Source organism: Pongo abelii, chromosome 19 (genome assembly GCF_028885655.2).
Source record: "Pongo abelii isolate AG06213 chromosome 19, NHGRI_mPonAbe1-v2.0_pri, whole genome shotgun sequence".
NCBI lineage: Eukaryota > Metazoa > Chordata > Mammalia > Primates > Hominidae > Pongo > Pongo abelii.
Window position 1 is genome coordinate 71,759,851 of NC_072004.2, and position 17,963 is coordinate 71,777,813.

General features: G+C 52.9%; 1 protein-coding gene across 1 annotated transcript; it reads right to left on the bottom strand.

Moving 5' to 3' along the window:
- Nucleotides 1-6,689: 6,689 nt before the first annotated feature.
- On the bottom strand, nt 6,690-11,328 carry KRT13 (keratin 13). Its single transcript, XM_024235277.3, has 8 exons — nt 10,796-11,328; nt 9,368-9,450; nt 9,004-9,160; nt 8,654-8,815; nt 8,404-8,529; nt 8,091-8,311; nt 7,426-7,451; nt 6,690-7,069 (listed from the first exon to the last, which is right to left on the bottom strand). Exons 1-8 carry the CDS (start codon nt 11,264-11,266, stop codon nt 6,963-6,965), a joined length of 1,353 nt encoding a protein of 450 aa, XP_024091045.1. The 5' UTR covers nt 11,267-11,328; the 3' UTR covers nt 6,690-6,962.
- Nucleotides 11,329-17,963: the final 6,635 nt, after the last annotated feature.

The following is a 17,963-nucleotide window of genomic DNA, read 5'->3' on the forward strand; positions in this document are numbered from 1 at the left end:
AAGACAGGGCTGCCAGATTTAGCAAATTTTTTTAATGTGGTATTAGGAGCACACTTATAGAGTGTGTGTGTGTGTGTGTGTGTGTGTGTGGTGTTGTTGTTTGTTGTTGTTGTTGTTGTTTACCTGCAATTCTGATCTAACTGAGTGTCCTATGTCTGAAACCCTCAGTAAGGAAACATCGCTGGTCGAGAGCCTTGGCCAAACAAATGCAGCTCTTCCTTCCCTCCTTCCCTCCTTCCCTCCTTCCCTCCTTCCCTCCTTCCCTCCTTCCCTCCTTCCCCTCTTCCCGCCTTCCCTGGCGGCCTGTCACCATGGCTGGCTGTTCTCAGGGTCAGACATAGAGGGCTTCCCTTGAAGAATCGTGCCTTCCTGTCCTCTCACACCCTGCTCTCAGTGACTGTCATTCTTGCCCTCCCAAGTCCAAACAATTCTTGGAGATGCAGAAGCTGAATTATCCTGCCTCCCATCCTGGCCACCTCAGTGACATTCCATCCTGATGGCAGCTGCCTTCAACAGGGTGACTCAGACCTTCCTGGACAAGATTTAGCAAGTCTCTCTCTGCTCCATTTCCCACCCTGCAGCTTGTGCCCCAAATGTCCACTTGCCCCCTGCTATCACCCGGCCTCACCAGGCTCAAGACAATCTGAACATGCACTCAGTGGTGAAGGAGTTCCCCTCCAATGCCTGCCTGCCCCTCCACAGTATTGGTCCTGGTCCTGAGCGGTGGCTCCTCCTGAGACTCTAGGGCCCTACAAGGAGCATAGGTCCAGCTTCGCAACCTGCTGTTCCTGGCCTGTTCCTGAGCCCCCATCAGGCCTGGACCTTCATCGGGCCTTCAAAGTCCCACTTGACTAGGCCCGGAGTTACTCTAGAAATCTCATCTCTCCCAAAATACAAAAGTATTTTCTCTCCCCCGGGGTGTGGTTTTTGCACTTGCCCAGGACTTCAAGGTTCTACTCCAACCTGCTTTGGCCGTGGCAGATGCCCAGAGAGCCACCCTGACCCCAGCCTTAAGCCATACCTCTCTGGTCCTCTTGTGGCCAAGCTCGGCCTTCCACATCTCAGGGCCCACCGCCTTCTCCCCTGGGGCCAGCGCTCCCTGCACAGCTGCACTGGCCACCAGCTCCCATCTGGAAGAGTCCACAGTCTCCTGCTCAGACTCACTGAGTCCCTAACTCCCCCACCCCACTTTTATGGTTGGAGCACTTCAGAGCATCCTTTCTCTCCCTGGTGTGCTTGAAGAAGCTGTGATCGTGGGAGATGCACAGCCAGGCCCACTGGGAGAAAAGAGCTGGTACCTCAGTGTCTAGCATCCCCTTGATTCAAGTATCACTTAGCTGAACCATAAACCGAATTTTCCAAACACCCTGTTTGATTGGACTTGTAGTCTGCATTTACAGGGGCCGGCATGCAATTGATTCGACTCTCTTCCTATGAACAACAGCGTGTCTGCAAACCAGACTGCGGGCTCCGGCCTGTAATTAACCATGCCTGACACTGTGGATTTTACTTTCAAACTAGTCTGAGATCCTTGGATGAAAGAAGCCACAGTCGTTATGACTGTTCATAAAAAGGGATACCAGCTCTTGGCCAAGTCCCCCAAATACCCACCCCCAACAGGTGCCTGTGCGAGTCTCAGCAGCACCCGCCACCTGCTTATTTTCTTTCAAACTCTGCAGGAGGATGGAGGGTGTGAAGGGTGCCCAGCTCTTTCGAAGCCCCCAGAGGAGCTGCTCAAAGGGACACAACCCACATATTCTGCCCCGCTCCAGCCACCAACAGTCCCAAGGACACCATCCAAAAGAGGGCAGGTCCCTGGGCTGCCCCTCAGATGTCCTGACCCAGGCAGAGAGGAAGGAAGGGCCCCCACAGCTGGATAAGAAAAGTTGGAAGTGGCCAGGGGCAGTAGCTCACGTCCGAGAGGCCGAGGCAGGTGGATCACCTGAGGTCAGGAGTTCGAGACCAGCCTGGCCAACATGGTGAAACCCTGTCTCTACTAAAAATACAAAAATTAGCTGAGTGTGGTGGTGTACGTTTGTAATCCCAGCTACTTGGGAGGCTGAGGCAGAAGAATTGCTTGAACCCAGGAGGCAGAGGTTGCAGTGAACAGAGATCATGCCACTGCACTTCAGCCTGGGTGACAGAGCAAGACTCTTTCTCAAAAAAAAAAAAAAAAAAAAAAGCTGGAAGAGTCCATCACACCCATCGCCCTGCACCCCCTGCTGTGACTTTGCTTCCTAGTCTTCCCCAGAGCTTCCCTTGGCTGGGACAGTGAAAGTCCCCTGCCAGGAAGGCCCAGACACCCCATCTCATACTCAGGATCTTCTATGGATCCTCAAAGCTATCACCCAACACAGAGGGGGAACAGGCACCAAGGGGGTCTCAGGCCTGGAATGTGCCTGCAGCCACACCCTGCTTGTCAAGGGTCTTCTGTGGATCCTCAAAACTATCACCCAACACAGAGGGGGAACAGGCACCAAGGGGGTCTCAGGCCTGGAATGTGCCTGCAGCCACACCCTGCTTGTCAAGGGCCCAGCTGGGGAACAGACGGGGCCCCACGTTGAGACCAGGCCCAGCCAGGACTGGGTCTAGGGCCCAGCCCCTCCACCCTGTATCCCAGCTGGTGGCCATCGAGGCACTGATCTGCTTTCTGGGGTGAGCCTGCCCCCTGCAGGGCCCGGGCAGGACAGCCACCACATTGAGGAGGGCAGCAGCCTGGCTCATTCCCCAGGGTGGAGCCCGGAAGAGAGGGAGATGCCTGTTGCTCGGGGTGAGGAGGAGGTGGCTGAAGCGCCAGGAGTCACAGAACAGCGCCACGTCTCTCCATCTGTATGGGCCACCCGCTGCCCTCCTCCCTCCAGAACCCGACCTGGCTCTGAGGCGCCAAGACACCCCAGGAACATCGCAGGCTTGATTCCTTCATTCCCTAGGCTTTGGGGTCTGGGAGAGAGCCTCGCTTCTCCCCCAGATTCCTGGAGCCGAATGCTTGACCCTTGGCAAAGGACCAGCCCCAGTCTCGGAAAGCACATTGGAACCACAGGTCCCAGCTCTCCCGCTGGGCAGGTCTTTGACCCCATCCAGACCTCAGTCTTTCCATGTGTAAAATGGGCACAGCTGTGCCAGTTCATGGGATTGCTGTAAAGATGAAATGAAAGAAAGGGTGAGAGTAAAGGATGTGCTACTGTGTCCGCCTTTCTGTTATCTCTTTCATTCCGGCACCTCTTGTGCTGACATGGCCTCATTCACGAACAATCATTGGCATGGAGATTAGCCAGGTGCCAATGGAAAGCGGCTGTTTCCTCAGAGCCACAGCACTGGGAATCAGCGGTGTGAGACTGGCATGGGTGTGGCACCTAGGTCAACACTGGGAAGGGGAGCATTGACCCAGCTGGCCTGATAAATCTGCCCTCGCTTGAATGGCCACCCCACACCTGATAAAGAGTTCAGTCCCAGGGAGAATGAGGCAGATTCCCCACCCACTGCCTCTCCCACCCTTCTGACCATACAGCCAGGATGACCACCTGCTACTCCCAACTCAAGAAGGCTCCTGGGGTAGCTTTGGCAGAAACACCTGCTCTCAGCCTGCCCTCTGAGCTTCCCTGGGATTCCTGATGGGGCCACATAGGTCCTCAGATGGGGCCCAGCTTCTCAGTGTCCTCCCTGGGGTCTGGGTGAAAGGCTCCCAGGCCAGAGTCCCCACTGGGCCTAGAGTGCGGCTCATTTCACTGCTTCTATGGGCGACTACACTCACCCCCACCAAGTTTTACAAAACTAGCTCAGAGAATGAGGGGGCTGCCCCTAAATAGCCATGCCCAGGGTCTCAGGAAGAGGGGCTGCTCCAGGCCCCGTAAGCCCTGGGATCTGGACCCCAGGGTGCCTTGGAGCAGCCAGGGTAGCTCAGCATTGAGACCCCAGGCCCCTCTCTCAGTCTAGGATAGGGGCTCCTGTGCCCTCTGTACAATGCTTACTTACCACTTTCATTTCCCATAGCTTGTATCTATTTATTCTCTCATTTCTCCATTCAATATATTTATTGAGCCCTTATAACATTCTAGGTATGAGGATGAGGTTGACGATGAAACCGGCCCTACCCAGAAGGAACGCATAGCTTCAAAAAGAGAACCAGAAAGATCATGACCAGAGGTATCTTGTTTACTGAGCACTTACTATGCACCAGTGACTGTTCTGAGCACTTGACTTTAATTAACCTATGAGGAAGGAAGACTTCGCAGATGAGGAAGTGAGGCCAGGAAGGTTAAGTAACTTGCCCAGGATTACAAATGCAGATCAGGTCCCTGTGGCTCTAGGCTCCACAAACATTGCACTCCAGTCATTGCTGACAGCACAGGGTCTTGCTGGGATCGGTGGGGAAGACCAGAGAAGACCTAGAGCAAACGATGAAACCTGAGCAGAGTTGTGAAGACTGTGACAGTTCATTGGTGTGGGTGTCTCCTCCTACCTTCCTGTTAACCCATGGACTCCTTGAAGACAGAGCCTTCTTTTCATCTGTCTCTTTCTCCAGGACCCCACACAGTGCCTGGTATACAGCAGTCACTCAATAGATAGCTGCTGACCAAATAGGTTACCAAAAATGTTAAAAGGTGCCGGGAGCAAGGGCATGTCCTGTTTCTCTTTAACGCCCTAGCTCCTGGTGCTGTTCCAGGCACGTGAACTTGAGCCGAGCCCCACCTTGTTCTGTAGGAACAAGCGGGTGGTGGGATCTGGGGTGGGATTTGGAATGGTGGAGGGTGGACACCTTTCTGCTAGCTTAGCGAGCTGGGCCAGGCATGTCTGAGCAACCACTGTGTGAATAAGACAACTGCATGCAGCCCATACCCAGGCTTGAGGTGGGGGAAGAGAAGGAAGACAAGGAAGGGGGAGACCACATAGGGGAGCAGCAGAGGGGAGGGGAGGGAATATGAGGACGGTGCCAGAGGAAGGGGGCAGATGGCCAGGGTGCCAGAACTCCATCTACCCTCTGCCTTAAGCCCCTTAACAAAAATCAAATGGCACTGGAGGGGCATTCCCCCAGTTTGTTCATTCACCTCTGCCTGTCATCAGCACTGACAGAGCCCACCTGCACTCTGTTGGATGAGAGACACCCCCCCCCCTTTGAGGAAGGCACAGCCCTGCCCCCTTAGAGCGCACTGTCAGTGCTAGGACAGGTGGGCACACACATGTGAACACCCAAGTGTGCCCCACCCCAGCCAGGTGCTGCAGAGGAGGGGGCGTCCATCTCAGTCTGAATTTTAAATAAAAAACTGGTAGTATCCAATAAAACAAAGAGAGGAGTGTGTAGAGAGAGGAGAGAAGAAGGTTGGGTCAGATGGAGGTCTCTTATCAGACAAAATCCCCAGGGTGCCCAGCCACCTGCCTGCTTCCTCGAGGGCAGTTTGGGATGGCAGGAATTTGGGGTGGGTGAGGGAGGCTAGTGTAGGAGCCAGAGCTGGGAAGAGGCCAGAAGAAGCTGCACCACCAGGACCTGGAGGCGGGCGAGGAGTCTAGGCTTTCCTCAGTGACCAGCGGGGAGCGATTGGGGTGTCTTTAAGCTGAGAAAAAGACTCAGTTTCCAGTAATTGCCCCTGCTGGCATGTGGCGCATGGAGGCAGGGCGGCCAGTGAGGAGGCTGTGGCCACGTGCCCATAGTTAGGACCAGGAAGGACGTTATAGCTAATGCAGTGTCCATGGGAAGCATTGTGAAGGGGGTGAGGGACAGAGGAGGCCAGGATGACTCCTGGGCTCCTGGCTCAGCTTTCCAGGTTCTCCGGGATAAAGGGCAAGGAAGGAGCAGATCTGGGAGGATGATGGGAGCCCTTTTGCATGGGTGGATTGAAGGAGGTGATGTCTGGCTCACTGTTGGCAATGGGAGTCTGAGGCTGGGAGGGGCCTCAGTGGAGATTCGAGTTTGGGCGTTATCAGAACATACGGGCAACTGTAACCATGGTTATGTCCTGGATGACCCACGGGGACAGTGAAGAGGAAAAAGAGAAGAACACCCACACCAGAATCCAGGAGGCGAGTCAACGTGCAAGGAGTGAGCAGAGCAAGAAGAGGCTGCGAATCAGAGCAGGGGCAGCCAGAGGGGCAGGGAGACAGCTGGGAGCACAGAGAGAAGGGGCCAGGTTAGTGCAGCAGCCAGCCAGGGAGCTGGTCCCTGGAGTGGTTGGGAGTGGCAGGACCAAGGGGTGGGCTGGGGAGAACCCAGGGAGCCATTTGCCTGAGAAGAAACCTCTCTGCAGGAAGCAGGGAGGCAGCAGGTGGGGGCTGGGCCTCCTTCTCCCCAGATCACCGCTTCACTGGCCCCTTGCAGCCTGCCCCAGAGGCATCTGTACTTTTTGCCCATGTTTCACCCTCCCTTGACTCTACTATCAGCTTCCATTCTCACTGAACATCCTAATCTGCAAGGCTGTTGAACTGGCTCACGTGCCCCTGCACTGCCTCTGGTGTGTTCCATCTGTCCATGTCTGCTGGACACCATCGTCTGTGAGCTGCCTGTGTCCTCTGTGTTTGCCGTTGTTGTGCCTGTGTGCTCAGATGGCCCATGGGCCTATGTCTGTCCTTCCTAGATAGGAAGCTCCCCAGGCTTGTCCTTGTCTGGATTAGCTGCTCCGCCCTGCTGTGTCCCCCTCACCCCCTAAACCAGGGCCCTAGCAGGGGCCACCTAAGAAACCAGGCCAGAATCAAAAATATGTTTGCAGAAAGGCAGGAAACTTTATTGAATAATCTTTTCTTTGGGGTAGAGAAGTTGAGAAACCAAAGAGTATCCAGGTCAGAGAGGAGAGAGATCCGACAGGAAGAGAAGAGCACAGAGGGCCCATCCTCAGGAGAGAGTCAGGATGGGGGGTCCTGAGAGCAGAGGAACTGAGCCTTGGGTCCAGCAGCCCCTCCTCTCTCCTGCAGGGAACAGCCAGCTCTCTCCCCCTCTGGGTGCTGAAGACAGAGGGAGGGGACGCCAGGCAGATTTAAGGCCTATGGACATCAGAAGTGCGGCGACCAGAGGCATTAGAGGTGGTGGTAACAGAGGCACCAGAAGTCGTGGTAACAGAGGTGCTACGGGAGCTGACGCTTCCTGGGAAACAGGAGACAAGACATGCTGAGGCTGGAGAAGACCCACCTCAGGACAGGGCAGGGCCCCCCTGGAGGGCTCACAAGCTCCTCATTAGTCAGGTGGTGCGTGGATGCAGACTCTTTATTGTCCCCAAAGATGGCTCTTGCCAAGACAGCCCAATAGCTCTATGGGGCAGAGCCATCAATTTCAAAAGGAAAATCAATGAGCGAATGACCACTTCCACCCCAGCTCTCCCCCTCCCTACACTGGAGAGCCCAGCACTGGCTCCCTCCCTCCCCACCAGCTCCCACCCCCACTGGGGCAGTGAACGGGAGCCTAACTCCACCTCCCCCCACACCATGGGGCTGTTCCCTTACCTGCTGAGGAAGGGAAACCAATCATCCTGGGAGAGAGGAGAGAGGAGAGAGGTGGCCATGAGCAGAGGGTAACTGAGGGCAGGTGCTTACCTGTTCCTCTGGGAAAGTGCCTCGGCTTATCATTTCGAGCCCCTGGGCTGGACTCTAGTGCCTCCTAGCTGTGCCCCCAGCTCAAGGGACAGCAGCATCAGGTGCCCACCAGGACTGTCTGTCTTTCCTGTCTATCTGTCTGTCTGAGAGGTCTCAAGGGGAGATATTATTAGCTACAAGATTCTGGGTGTTTGTCCTCCCTCTGGATCGCCCAAACCCACAACCCTCCACCTGAGCCCTGAGCCCACAGGGGTGGCTTGATCTCTGCAAAGGGTCTAAAGGCAGTTAAAGCACCATAGTAATAGCTTTGTTCAGCTGAGCTGAATCTAACTCATATTTTTCCAATATCAGATGTTCCCTCCATGGTCTCTATTCCCTCCAGTCTAATTAGGAGGCCCGAATTAGAAAGTTTAAAGGTGTTAACCCTGCAGCCTACCAAGGAAATGTCCCAGTAAATTCAGACAGTGAGGGGTCTCCTCTCTGATATGAGGGAGTGGGTCTCTAAGGCCCTGCCTGCTCTGACACCCATGGGTCCTGCAGTCACTATCCTAAGAAAGAGGCTGGAGAGGACCTACTTGGCGTCCTGGCCCTCGAGCAGGCTGCGGTAGGTGGCAATCTCCTGCTCCAGCCGCGTCTTGATGTCCAGCAGCATCTTGTACTCTTGGTTCTGGCACTCCATCTCACTGCGGAGCTCACTCAGCTGGGCCTCGATGCTGCTGATGAGCCCCTGGATCTGCTGCAGCTGTAGGGCGTAGCGGCACTCCGTCTCTGCCACCGTGTTCTCCAGCCCAGCTTTCTGGTGGAGTGACAGAGAAGAAGTTATGGGGGGAGCCAGGCCAGAGGGAAACCTAGAGGTGGTCACCACTGGGCAGGAGGCCACAGGCATACCATGCTCAGCTGGGACTGCAGCTCAATCTCCAGGCCCTGGAGCGTGCGCCTGAGCTCCGTGATCTCTGTCTTGCTGGTCTGAATCATGGCAGTGTTGGTAGACACCTCCTTGTTCAGCTCTGCACTCTGAAATGCAAGCAGGAAGAATGTGGTGGGGAAGCTCACCTCGAGCAGCCTGACCAAGAGGCTGTGTCCGCCCAGCTCCCCTGGCTATATGGGGTGGGCTATGTGGGGTGGGAGGGCCGGATACCTTGGCGTGGAACCATTCCTCAGCATCCCGGCGGTTCCTCTCCGCCATGGCCTCGTACTGCTCCCTCATCTCTGCCAGCACACGGGTCAGGTCAATGCCTGGGGTGGCGTCCATCTCCACATTGACCTGGCCGACCACCTGGTTGCTGAATTCCTTCATCTCCTGTGGGGATGGGAAAGGAAGATGTGTGAGGCTCCTCATCCTCCCTCTCCTTGGCTCTGAGTGCTGGCAGAGTGTTCTGGAAAGTGTTTCCAGGTCCTACAGTGGAGGACTGTGTCCAGCTGCAGGGGAGGGCTCCTCCTTCTCACTGGAGGTGGTTCAGCCCAGGGCAGCCTGCAATCCCCACTCACCTCTTCATGGTTCTTCTTCATGTAGGCCAGCTCCTCATTCAGGCTCTCGATCTGCATCTCCAGGTCAGTCTTAGACAGGGTGAGCTCATCCAGCACCCGGCGCAGGCCGTTGATGTCAGCCTCCACGCTCTGGCGCAGGGCCAGCTCATTCTCATACCTAAAATAGTAAAAAAAAAAAAAAATGAAATGTTTTTTGAAAAAGCAAGACATAAATAATATGAGACATTCTCCCTACCCCTGCACTAGACTCCAATACTTCTAGACCTTCACTCCTGGGATGCTCCAATGTCATTGGTCAGATGAGCTTTTGTCTAAACTAAGAGAGTCCTGGGAAAGGAGAGGGAGAGGGAAAAAAAAAACTCACTTGAGCCTGAAGTCGTCCGCAGCCAGCCTGGCATTGTCAATCTCCAGGATGACCTGGTGGTTTTCAATCGTGGCGGTCAGGATCTACAAAATGCAGAAGAAGGTAACCTCTAGGGCATGGGTGTCCAGTCTGTTGGCTTCCCTGGGCCACATTGGAAGAAGAAGAATTGTCTTGGGCCACACATAAAATACGCTAACACTAATGATAGCTGATGGGCTAAAAAGAAATTGGCAAAAAAAAAAAAAAAAAAAAAAAAAAAACAACTCATAATGTTTTAAGAAAGCTTACAAATTTGTGTTAGGCCTCAATCAAAGCTGTCCTGAGCCACATGCGGCCCACCGGCCACAGGTTAGACAAGCTTGCTCTGAGGGGTCCACGTGCTTGAGGAGGTGGCCTGGGAAAACATGGGCAGGACCTGGTTCCCATGGGGCTCTGCCTCTGAACTGTCCTGTGAGCTGGGACAAGGCATTTCCCTCTGGGCCTCCATTGCTCTTCTGTAAAGTGAGGAGTGGGGCTGCATCCCCTCCAATCATTTATATTACTTTAATATTCCATGTCTGAGCACCCTGGGAGAGATGCAGGGAGTGCATTTCTGAAGAACGACCTGCTGAGAACATCTTTGGTTCGTCATGTCTTGGCAGCCTCAGACTAGCACCCTCCCTAGGCCTCTGTCTTGAGATCCCTCCCCTGAAAGTCAGGAGGGACTTGGCTTGGTGCCACATATCTCACAATCACTTTGCTAGAGCTGACTTCCCAGCTGAGTGGAGGGGAAATCCAACAAATATTCCCATCCGTTTGAATTTCTTGTCTAAACGTTTATATTCCAAAGCAGTGAAAGCCTGCTCCACATGGCTGGGACTCAGCCCAGGCTGGTAGATTTCTGCTCCAGCAGGCTGATATCACAGCACAAGAGACAGGGCTCGACAAAGGGCACCCAGGCTCAGCACTGCCTAAGCCTCTGCCTCTCTCTCCCCCAACTTGGCCATCGCCAGTTGAGAATACCAGTTTGAATGGGTCCCCTACAAAGTAAACAATTATTCCCAGGGCAATGAATGAACACGTCTCTCTTTCTCTGTTGATTTCATGCATTCTTAGTGGCTTTTAAACCTGTCATGTTTCCAGATAACTCAGTAGGTTAGGATTATAGAGATTGAGTCATGAATAACATAACTGTCTGGAAAGCAGTAAAAAAACTGACATTGAGTAATAATAATCATAAAAATGAATAATGAGAGAAGATGCATTTGGGGAGTTGTGGCACGAGAAAGCCCATCAGAGGTAGAGACTCTTGGTAGTAAAAGAGTAGGCTTTTCCCCTGCAAGAAGTTTGTGAATTCCGTCCACACCTAGTCCCCCACAACACTGTGTTTCTTGGCCTTGGAGGCTCTGCCCTGCATGGAGGACCCCTCCTCAGCTTCCAAGGGCTCACCTTGTCCCGCAGCTCTTCAATGGTCTTGTAGTAGGGGCTGTAGTCCCGCTCAGGGCTAGCTGGGCTCTGCTTCAGGTGCCAGTCACGGATCTTCACCTCCAGGTCGGCATTGGCCTCCTCTAGGGCGCGCACCTTCTCCAGGTAGGAAGCCAGGCGGTCGTTGAGGTTCTGCATGGTGATCTTCTCATTGCCAGTGAGGAGGCCACCATCACAAGCACCAAAGTCAACAAAGCCACCAGCAAAACCCCCACCAAAGCCACCTCCAAGGCCACCTCCATAGCCACCTCCAAAGCCACTACCAGCCCCTCCACCAAAACCACAGCTCACGCCACCTCCGTAGCCCCCAGCTGATCCCCCGGAGACAATCCGAGTTGAACAGGTAGAGACACCACGGCCTCCTCCCAGCTGGCAAGAGCCACCCCCGAAACCGCCTCCATAGCTGGCGGAGGAGCTCTGCAGGCGGAGGCTCATGGTGAGAGCAGGATTGAGAGCAGGTGCAGACAGAAGCTTGCTTGGCCTGGGTCGAGGACTGTGGCTCTTCCCCAGAGTGGACACCTTTTATACACCTCCATAGGGGCTGGTTATCTTCTCTCCTCCCTTCCCCACCCTCTGACTTGGTGCCAACCACACTTCTGTTTCCCACAAGCTTAGTTATCTCTGATCTCTCCAGGGTGGGTTGTGCCTTTTGGGGGTGGCTTTTTTTTTAATCCTTAACAAAAGGAATGATTCAGAGGGGACAGCATTCTGCCTGAGACTGCCCTTTTGACAAGTGAATTATGTTTCACCTCCACTTAAGGAGTTCACTGTGCAGGCTCTGAGCCCCACCCAGTATTAGAACGGGACCTGAGATGCAGAGGTCTGCCAGGAGATTCTACGAGGAAAGTGGTGGGTGCAGAGTGGCTCTGTGCTTTGCAAGGTCACCGTAGCCCTCGACCTTCCTTTTTCCTATACCTAAAACTTCTGACTGGGATGTCCTGGATTCTTCTTAGCACTTCATCTACTCCAGGGGCCCCAGCAACTCTGATGACAAACTTTGCTTGGTCCAATAGAATCACCTGCCTTGAAAGTATTTAGACTGAGAAAGAAATAGCTCCAAGGCCATCAGAAAAAGTCGCAGTGACAGAGACCTTAAGGGATCTTAGGGACCATCAGACACAGCTGTGGAAACTCAGGCATGGAAAGAGGAAGTGGCCCTGTCCATTATCATAGCGAATATTCTCAGAGCCCTCACCATAGGCAAGAACTGGGTGAAGTTACTTTACACTCATCATCTCATTTAACCTTCACAGCAGCCTCAGGAGGAGGGTCCTACTATTGCCCCCATTTACACATGAGGAAAATGAACCTTAAGGGCAGAATCAGGACTGAAATCCAAGTCTGGTTCTGTCTGACGCTAAGGTGCATTTTTTTAGGTACATTTTTCATACAGTAAAATGTATAGATCACGTGTCCAGCTTGATGACATGAATGGGTATGCACGACCTGTGTAAACACCACCCAGGACATTTCCAGCACTCCATAAAGGTCCTTGTACCTTTTCCCAGTCAATTACCTGACTCCACACCCCTGATGTAACAACTCTTACAACTTCTGTCCCCATAGACAAGTTCAGAGGTCCTCAGCTAGAGGCTGCTTTGCTCCCCAGGGGGCGTTTGACAATGTCTAGGAACATTTTGGTTGTCACAACTTGGGGGTACTACTGATAGCTAAACACCAGGGATGCTGCTAAACATCCTATAAGGTGCAGGACTGTCCCCACAGCAAAGAATTATCAGACCCAAAATATCAATAATGTTGAGGTTGAGATGCCTGGGTCCAGTCTGGCCCTCGGGTTGAATCACTGCATTACACTGACTGCTTTAGGGCACAGCCACATCCAGGAAGACGGCCCTGTAATAATGTGAGCAGGGTCGTTTCTAGTACGCCAGTCATATGAGGTCTGTCCCAGCCAAGAGGCCACATAAAAAGATGTGACACAGGACCCAGGGCCAGGGTCTCTGCTTAGGATTCTGAGATGTGGCTGAGAAACTCAGGGACTATGTAAGAACCCTGCCAGAGGCAGCTTCCCCATTCAGGCTGGGAGAAAAGGACTTCAGATGGCATCTGTGAGGCCAGGATAGAAGGTCCTCCATTCCAGAGCTGACAATGGAGGACCCTGAACTCAGACTCCCAGGCCCCAATCACCAAGGGGCCAGGGTTGCTATGGATGGCATCTCAGGAGCAGCTTTCTGGCCCACAGCAGCCACAAAGTTCTAGATGATACCAGGCCATGGGCTGGGTGGGGTGGCACAGGCATGAGGTTCTCCTGGAACCCCCTTCACTGATTCAGCAAGAACAGAAAGGAGAAATCTGAATCAGGGCTTTCTGGGCCTTTGTTTTCTGGGGTAGAGAAGCGGGCCTGAGCTTCACTCAGGGGTATCAGCGGGGACAGAGCCAGGGCATGTTGCCAGTGTTCTAACAGCCTGGTGAGGCCAGGGATTTGGGCTGACCCCTGACTCTGCCCGGCCCTCCTGCCCAAGCTGATGGCTCAGCTCTCTCTCTCTCTGAAAAGGGGTGATTCAGCCCAAAGCAAGAGCTCTTGCTCTCTCGGTAGAGGATTAAAACTGACAAGAAGGTGATTAATGGAACCTGCCAGGCCTGGGGTAAAAATGCCCCAAATCTCCCAGGGCTGACAAGCAGGTTCAGGCCAACGCCTCTTAGAGTAACAATGCTGCAGATCCTCCAAAGCCCCAGTAACACAAACACGGAGTGGCCCGTGACATGCCTTCCTTCGCGGGGTCAGGGCACAGCCTCTCCCCGCTTAGCGGGGACTTGTAGTACCTTGACACAGGACTGCCTTCCTCCAACCCGCAGTGAATCCCAGAGCCCTCTGGGAGGAAGCTGGGCAGAGATCCAACCAGGAACCCATCTTTTTTCCTATTTCCACCCTGGTCCTAATGGAAGAAAGAGAGCGCTGGGGCTGAGGCACTGCTACCTCGTCTTAAGCTTTCTGCTTTGCTTTTTGGCAAAAACAACAACTACAACAACAAAAAGAAACCCAATGACTGCGGTCTCCTCCCAAGAACGTTTCAAGGGAAGGAGCAGCAAAACTGCATTCATGAGTACCCCTGCAAGCAAGGCTGGGCTTAACACACTGTCACCAAGTCTCACAACTGGAGAGGGTTTAAATCAGCCCCATTTTATAGATGAGGCAGCCAAGGTTCAGGGAGGGAAAGTCACTTATCCAAGGACACCAAGAAAGCAAGATTTAGACCTGGCCTCTGGCCTTCTCTACCCTGATGACATCTCAGCAGCCTTGCTGTGAATTCAGATGTATGATCTCTGAATGTTCTTAAAACCCTTGTAATTCCCTGAGTAATAAGGGTGCTAGGAGCATCTTTGTTCTAATATTTAGTCTTTAAGCCCAGTTTCTGACATAGAACTTTTACTCCCTTAGAATCTCCTAGTGAAAGGAGCGTCTTCCGTTCTAATGAGGTGATTCTTGGTGAGCTCCCGGAGGGAGGCTGGTCACCACAAAGACTTTTAGCCCACCCCATCGCTGGTCCTCCAGGAAGGGGAGAGAGGCCGGACACAGAGTTTGTAATTGACTATGGCTATGTGATGAAGCCTCCATACAAATCCTTGAACTATGGGGTTCAGAGAGCTTTCAGGTTGGTGAGCAAGAACACATCCGTGTCCCAGGAGAATGGTGCACCCCAACTTCAAAAGGACAGACACTCCTGCTCTCAAGACACCTCTGCATCTTGCCCTGTGTATCTCTTCATCTGGCTGTTCACTTTTATCCTTTAAAATACCCTTTGTCATAAATTGGCAACAATAAGTACACTGCTTTCCTGGGTTCTGCGAGCTGTGCTACCAAATTATTGAACCCGAGAAGGGGGTCATCAACCTCTTGTGGTGATTTGTAGCCAAGTCAGACAGAAGTTGTGGGTCACCTGGGGACCTACTCTTTGCAGCTGGCATCTGAAGTTGGCTGTGGGGCAGCCTGGTGGGACTGAGCCCCTAATCTTTGGGTCCGTGCTAACTACAGTTAGTGTCAGAATAGCATTGACTTCTAGGACACCCAGGTGGTTTCAGAGGATTGTTTGGTGGGAGGACACAGAACTGTTCTATGTTGAGCGTGGGTATAGATAGGAAAAAGTAGGGGTTTTTTTCTATATTCACATTCTATATATGTTAAAAGATAATAAAAATAACACTAGCTAACATTTATTGAAGCCTCTGTTAAACACTCCACAGATGTAATCTCATTCGGTCCTCAAAGCCACTCTATTGTTTTTATTATACCCTTTTCTCAGGTGAGAAAGCTGAGGCCCAGAAAGGTTAAACACATTTCCCAAACTCGAAAGTGCAATCGTGTCCATGGTAAGCCCCTTTCAGGCCAGTGGTGGCATCATCCCCATCCAAGCAAGGGTATCTTCTCTGGCCTTTTCCTTTCTCGGGCCAACCTGTCTCCCCAGGCAGGGCCGGTGGACCGTCATGCTTCCCGCTGGTGGGAGTGCTCATTCAGCACAAAATTGTTGTAGGAACTTTCTCATCCAACCCCCTCATGTCACCTGTGGGGAAACTGAGGCCCAGAATGCCAAGGCCCAGAATACTGAGGCCCAGGAATAAGGGGAATAAGGGGGGGGAAATCCATGAATTTCCAGCTGTACCACCAGCTCATCATGGGCCTTACATTGAAATGATTTCTAAGTTTCCTTCAGCAAGTTGCCTTTCTGAGTCTCTGATTCTCAAAGATTTGTCCACAGTCATTAGACTGTTTATCTGCAGAGGTGAGGCTTCAACCCTGTCACTCAGATTCTAATCTGGAGTTCCTTGCTTGGATCAGGCACCTCTCTCCCTGGACTCCATGGGACCCAGAACCCAGGATGACTGACCAACCTCAAAAAGGGTCTCAAGTCTCCTCCACAGGGAAGAGGCCTCTCCTGAAAGGCAACCCCTCCCCAGAGAGTCACCCCAGGCCCTCTGGGCAGCTCTCACTCCTCAGAGATGCCTGCTTGGCACAGCACCACCCAGAAGTCTTTCAATGCCTTAGGCTCTTGCATTTCTACAGCACCCAACTTTTTAAAATCCCTTTTACACCACCACTGGCTTCTCAGATACCCAGTGAGCTCAGCAAGGGCTTTGGACAAGGTAGACATGAGTTTCAATCCTCCATCCACCACCGACTCGCTGTGTAATCTTGGGAAAGTCACTCAACCTCTCAGTGCCTCAGTGGTCACCACTGAAAAATGGGCACTAGATGAGTTAATATTCCAGGCTCCTCAGATACCTGAGACACAGGAGGTGCTGGGCAGGCAGGAGGTTGCTACTGCCTCCCTTTTGCAAATGGGAAATGCAAGCTCAGCATTGCTCAGTGACCTGTCAGAATTCCTCTAAGCCTCCACCCGGCAGGGACACATTGCTTTGCTTCCCTTCCCTTTCTGGTCCCTACAGTCAGCATAGCACCCACAGCAAGCAGGCAAATGAGAGGAGGTGGATTTCCTAGTTTATTTCTCCCACTCCATCTCAGGTTCCCTGACGATGGGACCTTTGCTGAATATACCCCCAAATCCTGCTCCTGGTACAGGAAAGCTCAGGATAAATGCCTGAGATGCTGTTTCGGGGATATTTTGTCCCCTGGCTTTAGGTGAGGATTGGCAAACATGAGTGGTGTCCAATGGGGTCACCCCAGCTCCAATTCAGGAGAGCCGCAGGTGGTAATAGAAAAAAAATCTCAGGAGAAAAGTTGTCTGCTCCTTATTTCCTCCTGTGCTGCCAGCTGCCCATGAAGGGACAGGTGTCCAGGTGGCCACCAGGTGGACACATGCCCAGCATGCTGATGAATGTCTAAGGCAGGAAAAAGCAAAGGAGAAGCAAGTTCACGCATTAAACAAATATTTATTTAGCACTCGCACTGAGAATTCAGCAGTGAAGACAGTGAACACAGTCCCTGCTGTCACAGGCTCCCGTCTGAGGTCCCAGAATACAGATCATCTCACAGAGACCCTCAGGATCATCTTGTCCAGCCAGACTCCCAATTGAAAAGTGGGGAAACTGAAACCCAGAGAGAGGCAGGGGCCAGCCACAGTCCTCAGGGAGATAGCAGCAAGCATGTCTTATGCCTGGTCTAAGAAGCCCAGCCTGAGCAGAGGACACACCCAAGGCCCTAATCTCTGGTCGCAAAGCCGCCCTCTCTCTGTGGGGAGAAGGGAGGGGCATCGCCCACTGCCTGCTTCTCTGATTGGCTGGAAACCAAGCCTGACCTCAGCCCAGGGCAGTCAGAAGGTGTACCCTTACTGCCCAGAGACTACTTAAAGGCTCAGCAGGGCATGAGCCATCCCTGGATGCGGGTGTCTCACTCCAGGGTCAGGCTGGGGACGGGACTTGGTAAGTTCCAAGGATTTCTCTGACAGCCCCTCCACGCATCCCAGGAGAGAAGAGACAGGTACTTCAGGGAGATAGGAGATTTTCCTCCTACCCCCAAGCCAGAGTCTGGCCCGGAGAGAAGGCACACTGGATGCAGCCCATAGGCAAAGTCATCTTGCCTCTCTGCACCTTTCACAGAGGTTGTTAGTTTTGGAAACTAAAGGCTGAGAAAACCCTTTGCTGGCTGCTTGGAAGGCCTGAGACCTCTTGACAGAGGCCTGAAGGCCAGTGAGGCAGAAGCAGCAGCCAGGCCACCAGCTTCCACTGGCAGGGGCCGAAGAGAGGTGGGAAGGAGACTGGCTGTTCCCAGGACGTGGGGTATCTGGCAGCTAGCTAATGGTTGGGATGTCAGGGTGAACTTAAACCACAGCTTGAGAGACTAAGGTTAGACGTGAGGACACTCTTTCTGATGTTAATGACTGTATGGTATTTGGCATGCTGCCCGCAGAGGTTAAGAAATGGGTTTCTGTCAGGCGCGGCAGTTCACTCCTATAATCCCAGCTACTCGGGAGGCTGAGGCAGGAGGATCACTTGAGGCCGGGAGCTGAGACCAGCCTGGGCAACAGAGTGAGACCTGGCCTCTTAAAAAAAAAAAAAAAAAAAAAAGATGGGTTTTAGATTTTTAGTTAGCATATCTCTTAAGAAAAGTGTTGCAGCTTCTGTCACCTCACGACTTAAAGGGCAAAGCGAGGGTCTGGAATCAGAGCGACCAGTCCCAGACCCAGCTTCACCATTTCCTGTCTTGTGACCTCATTCA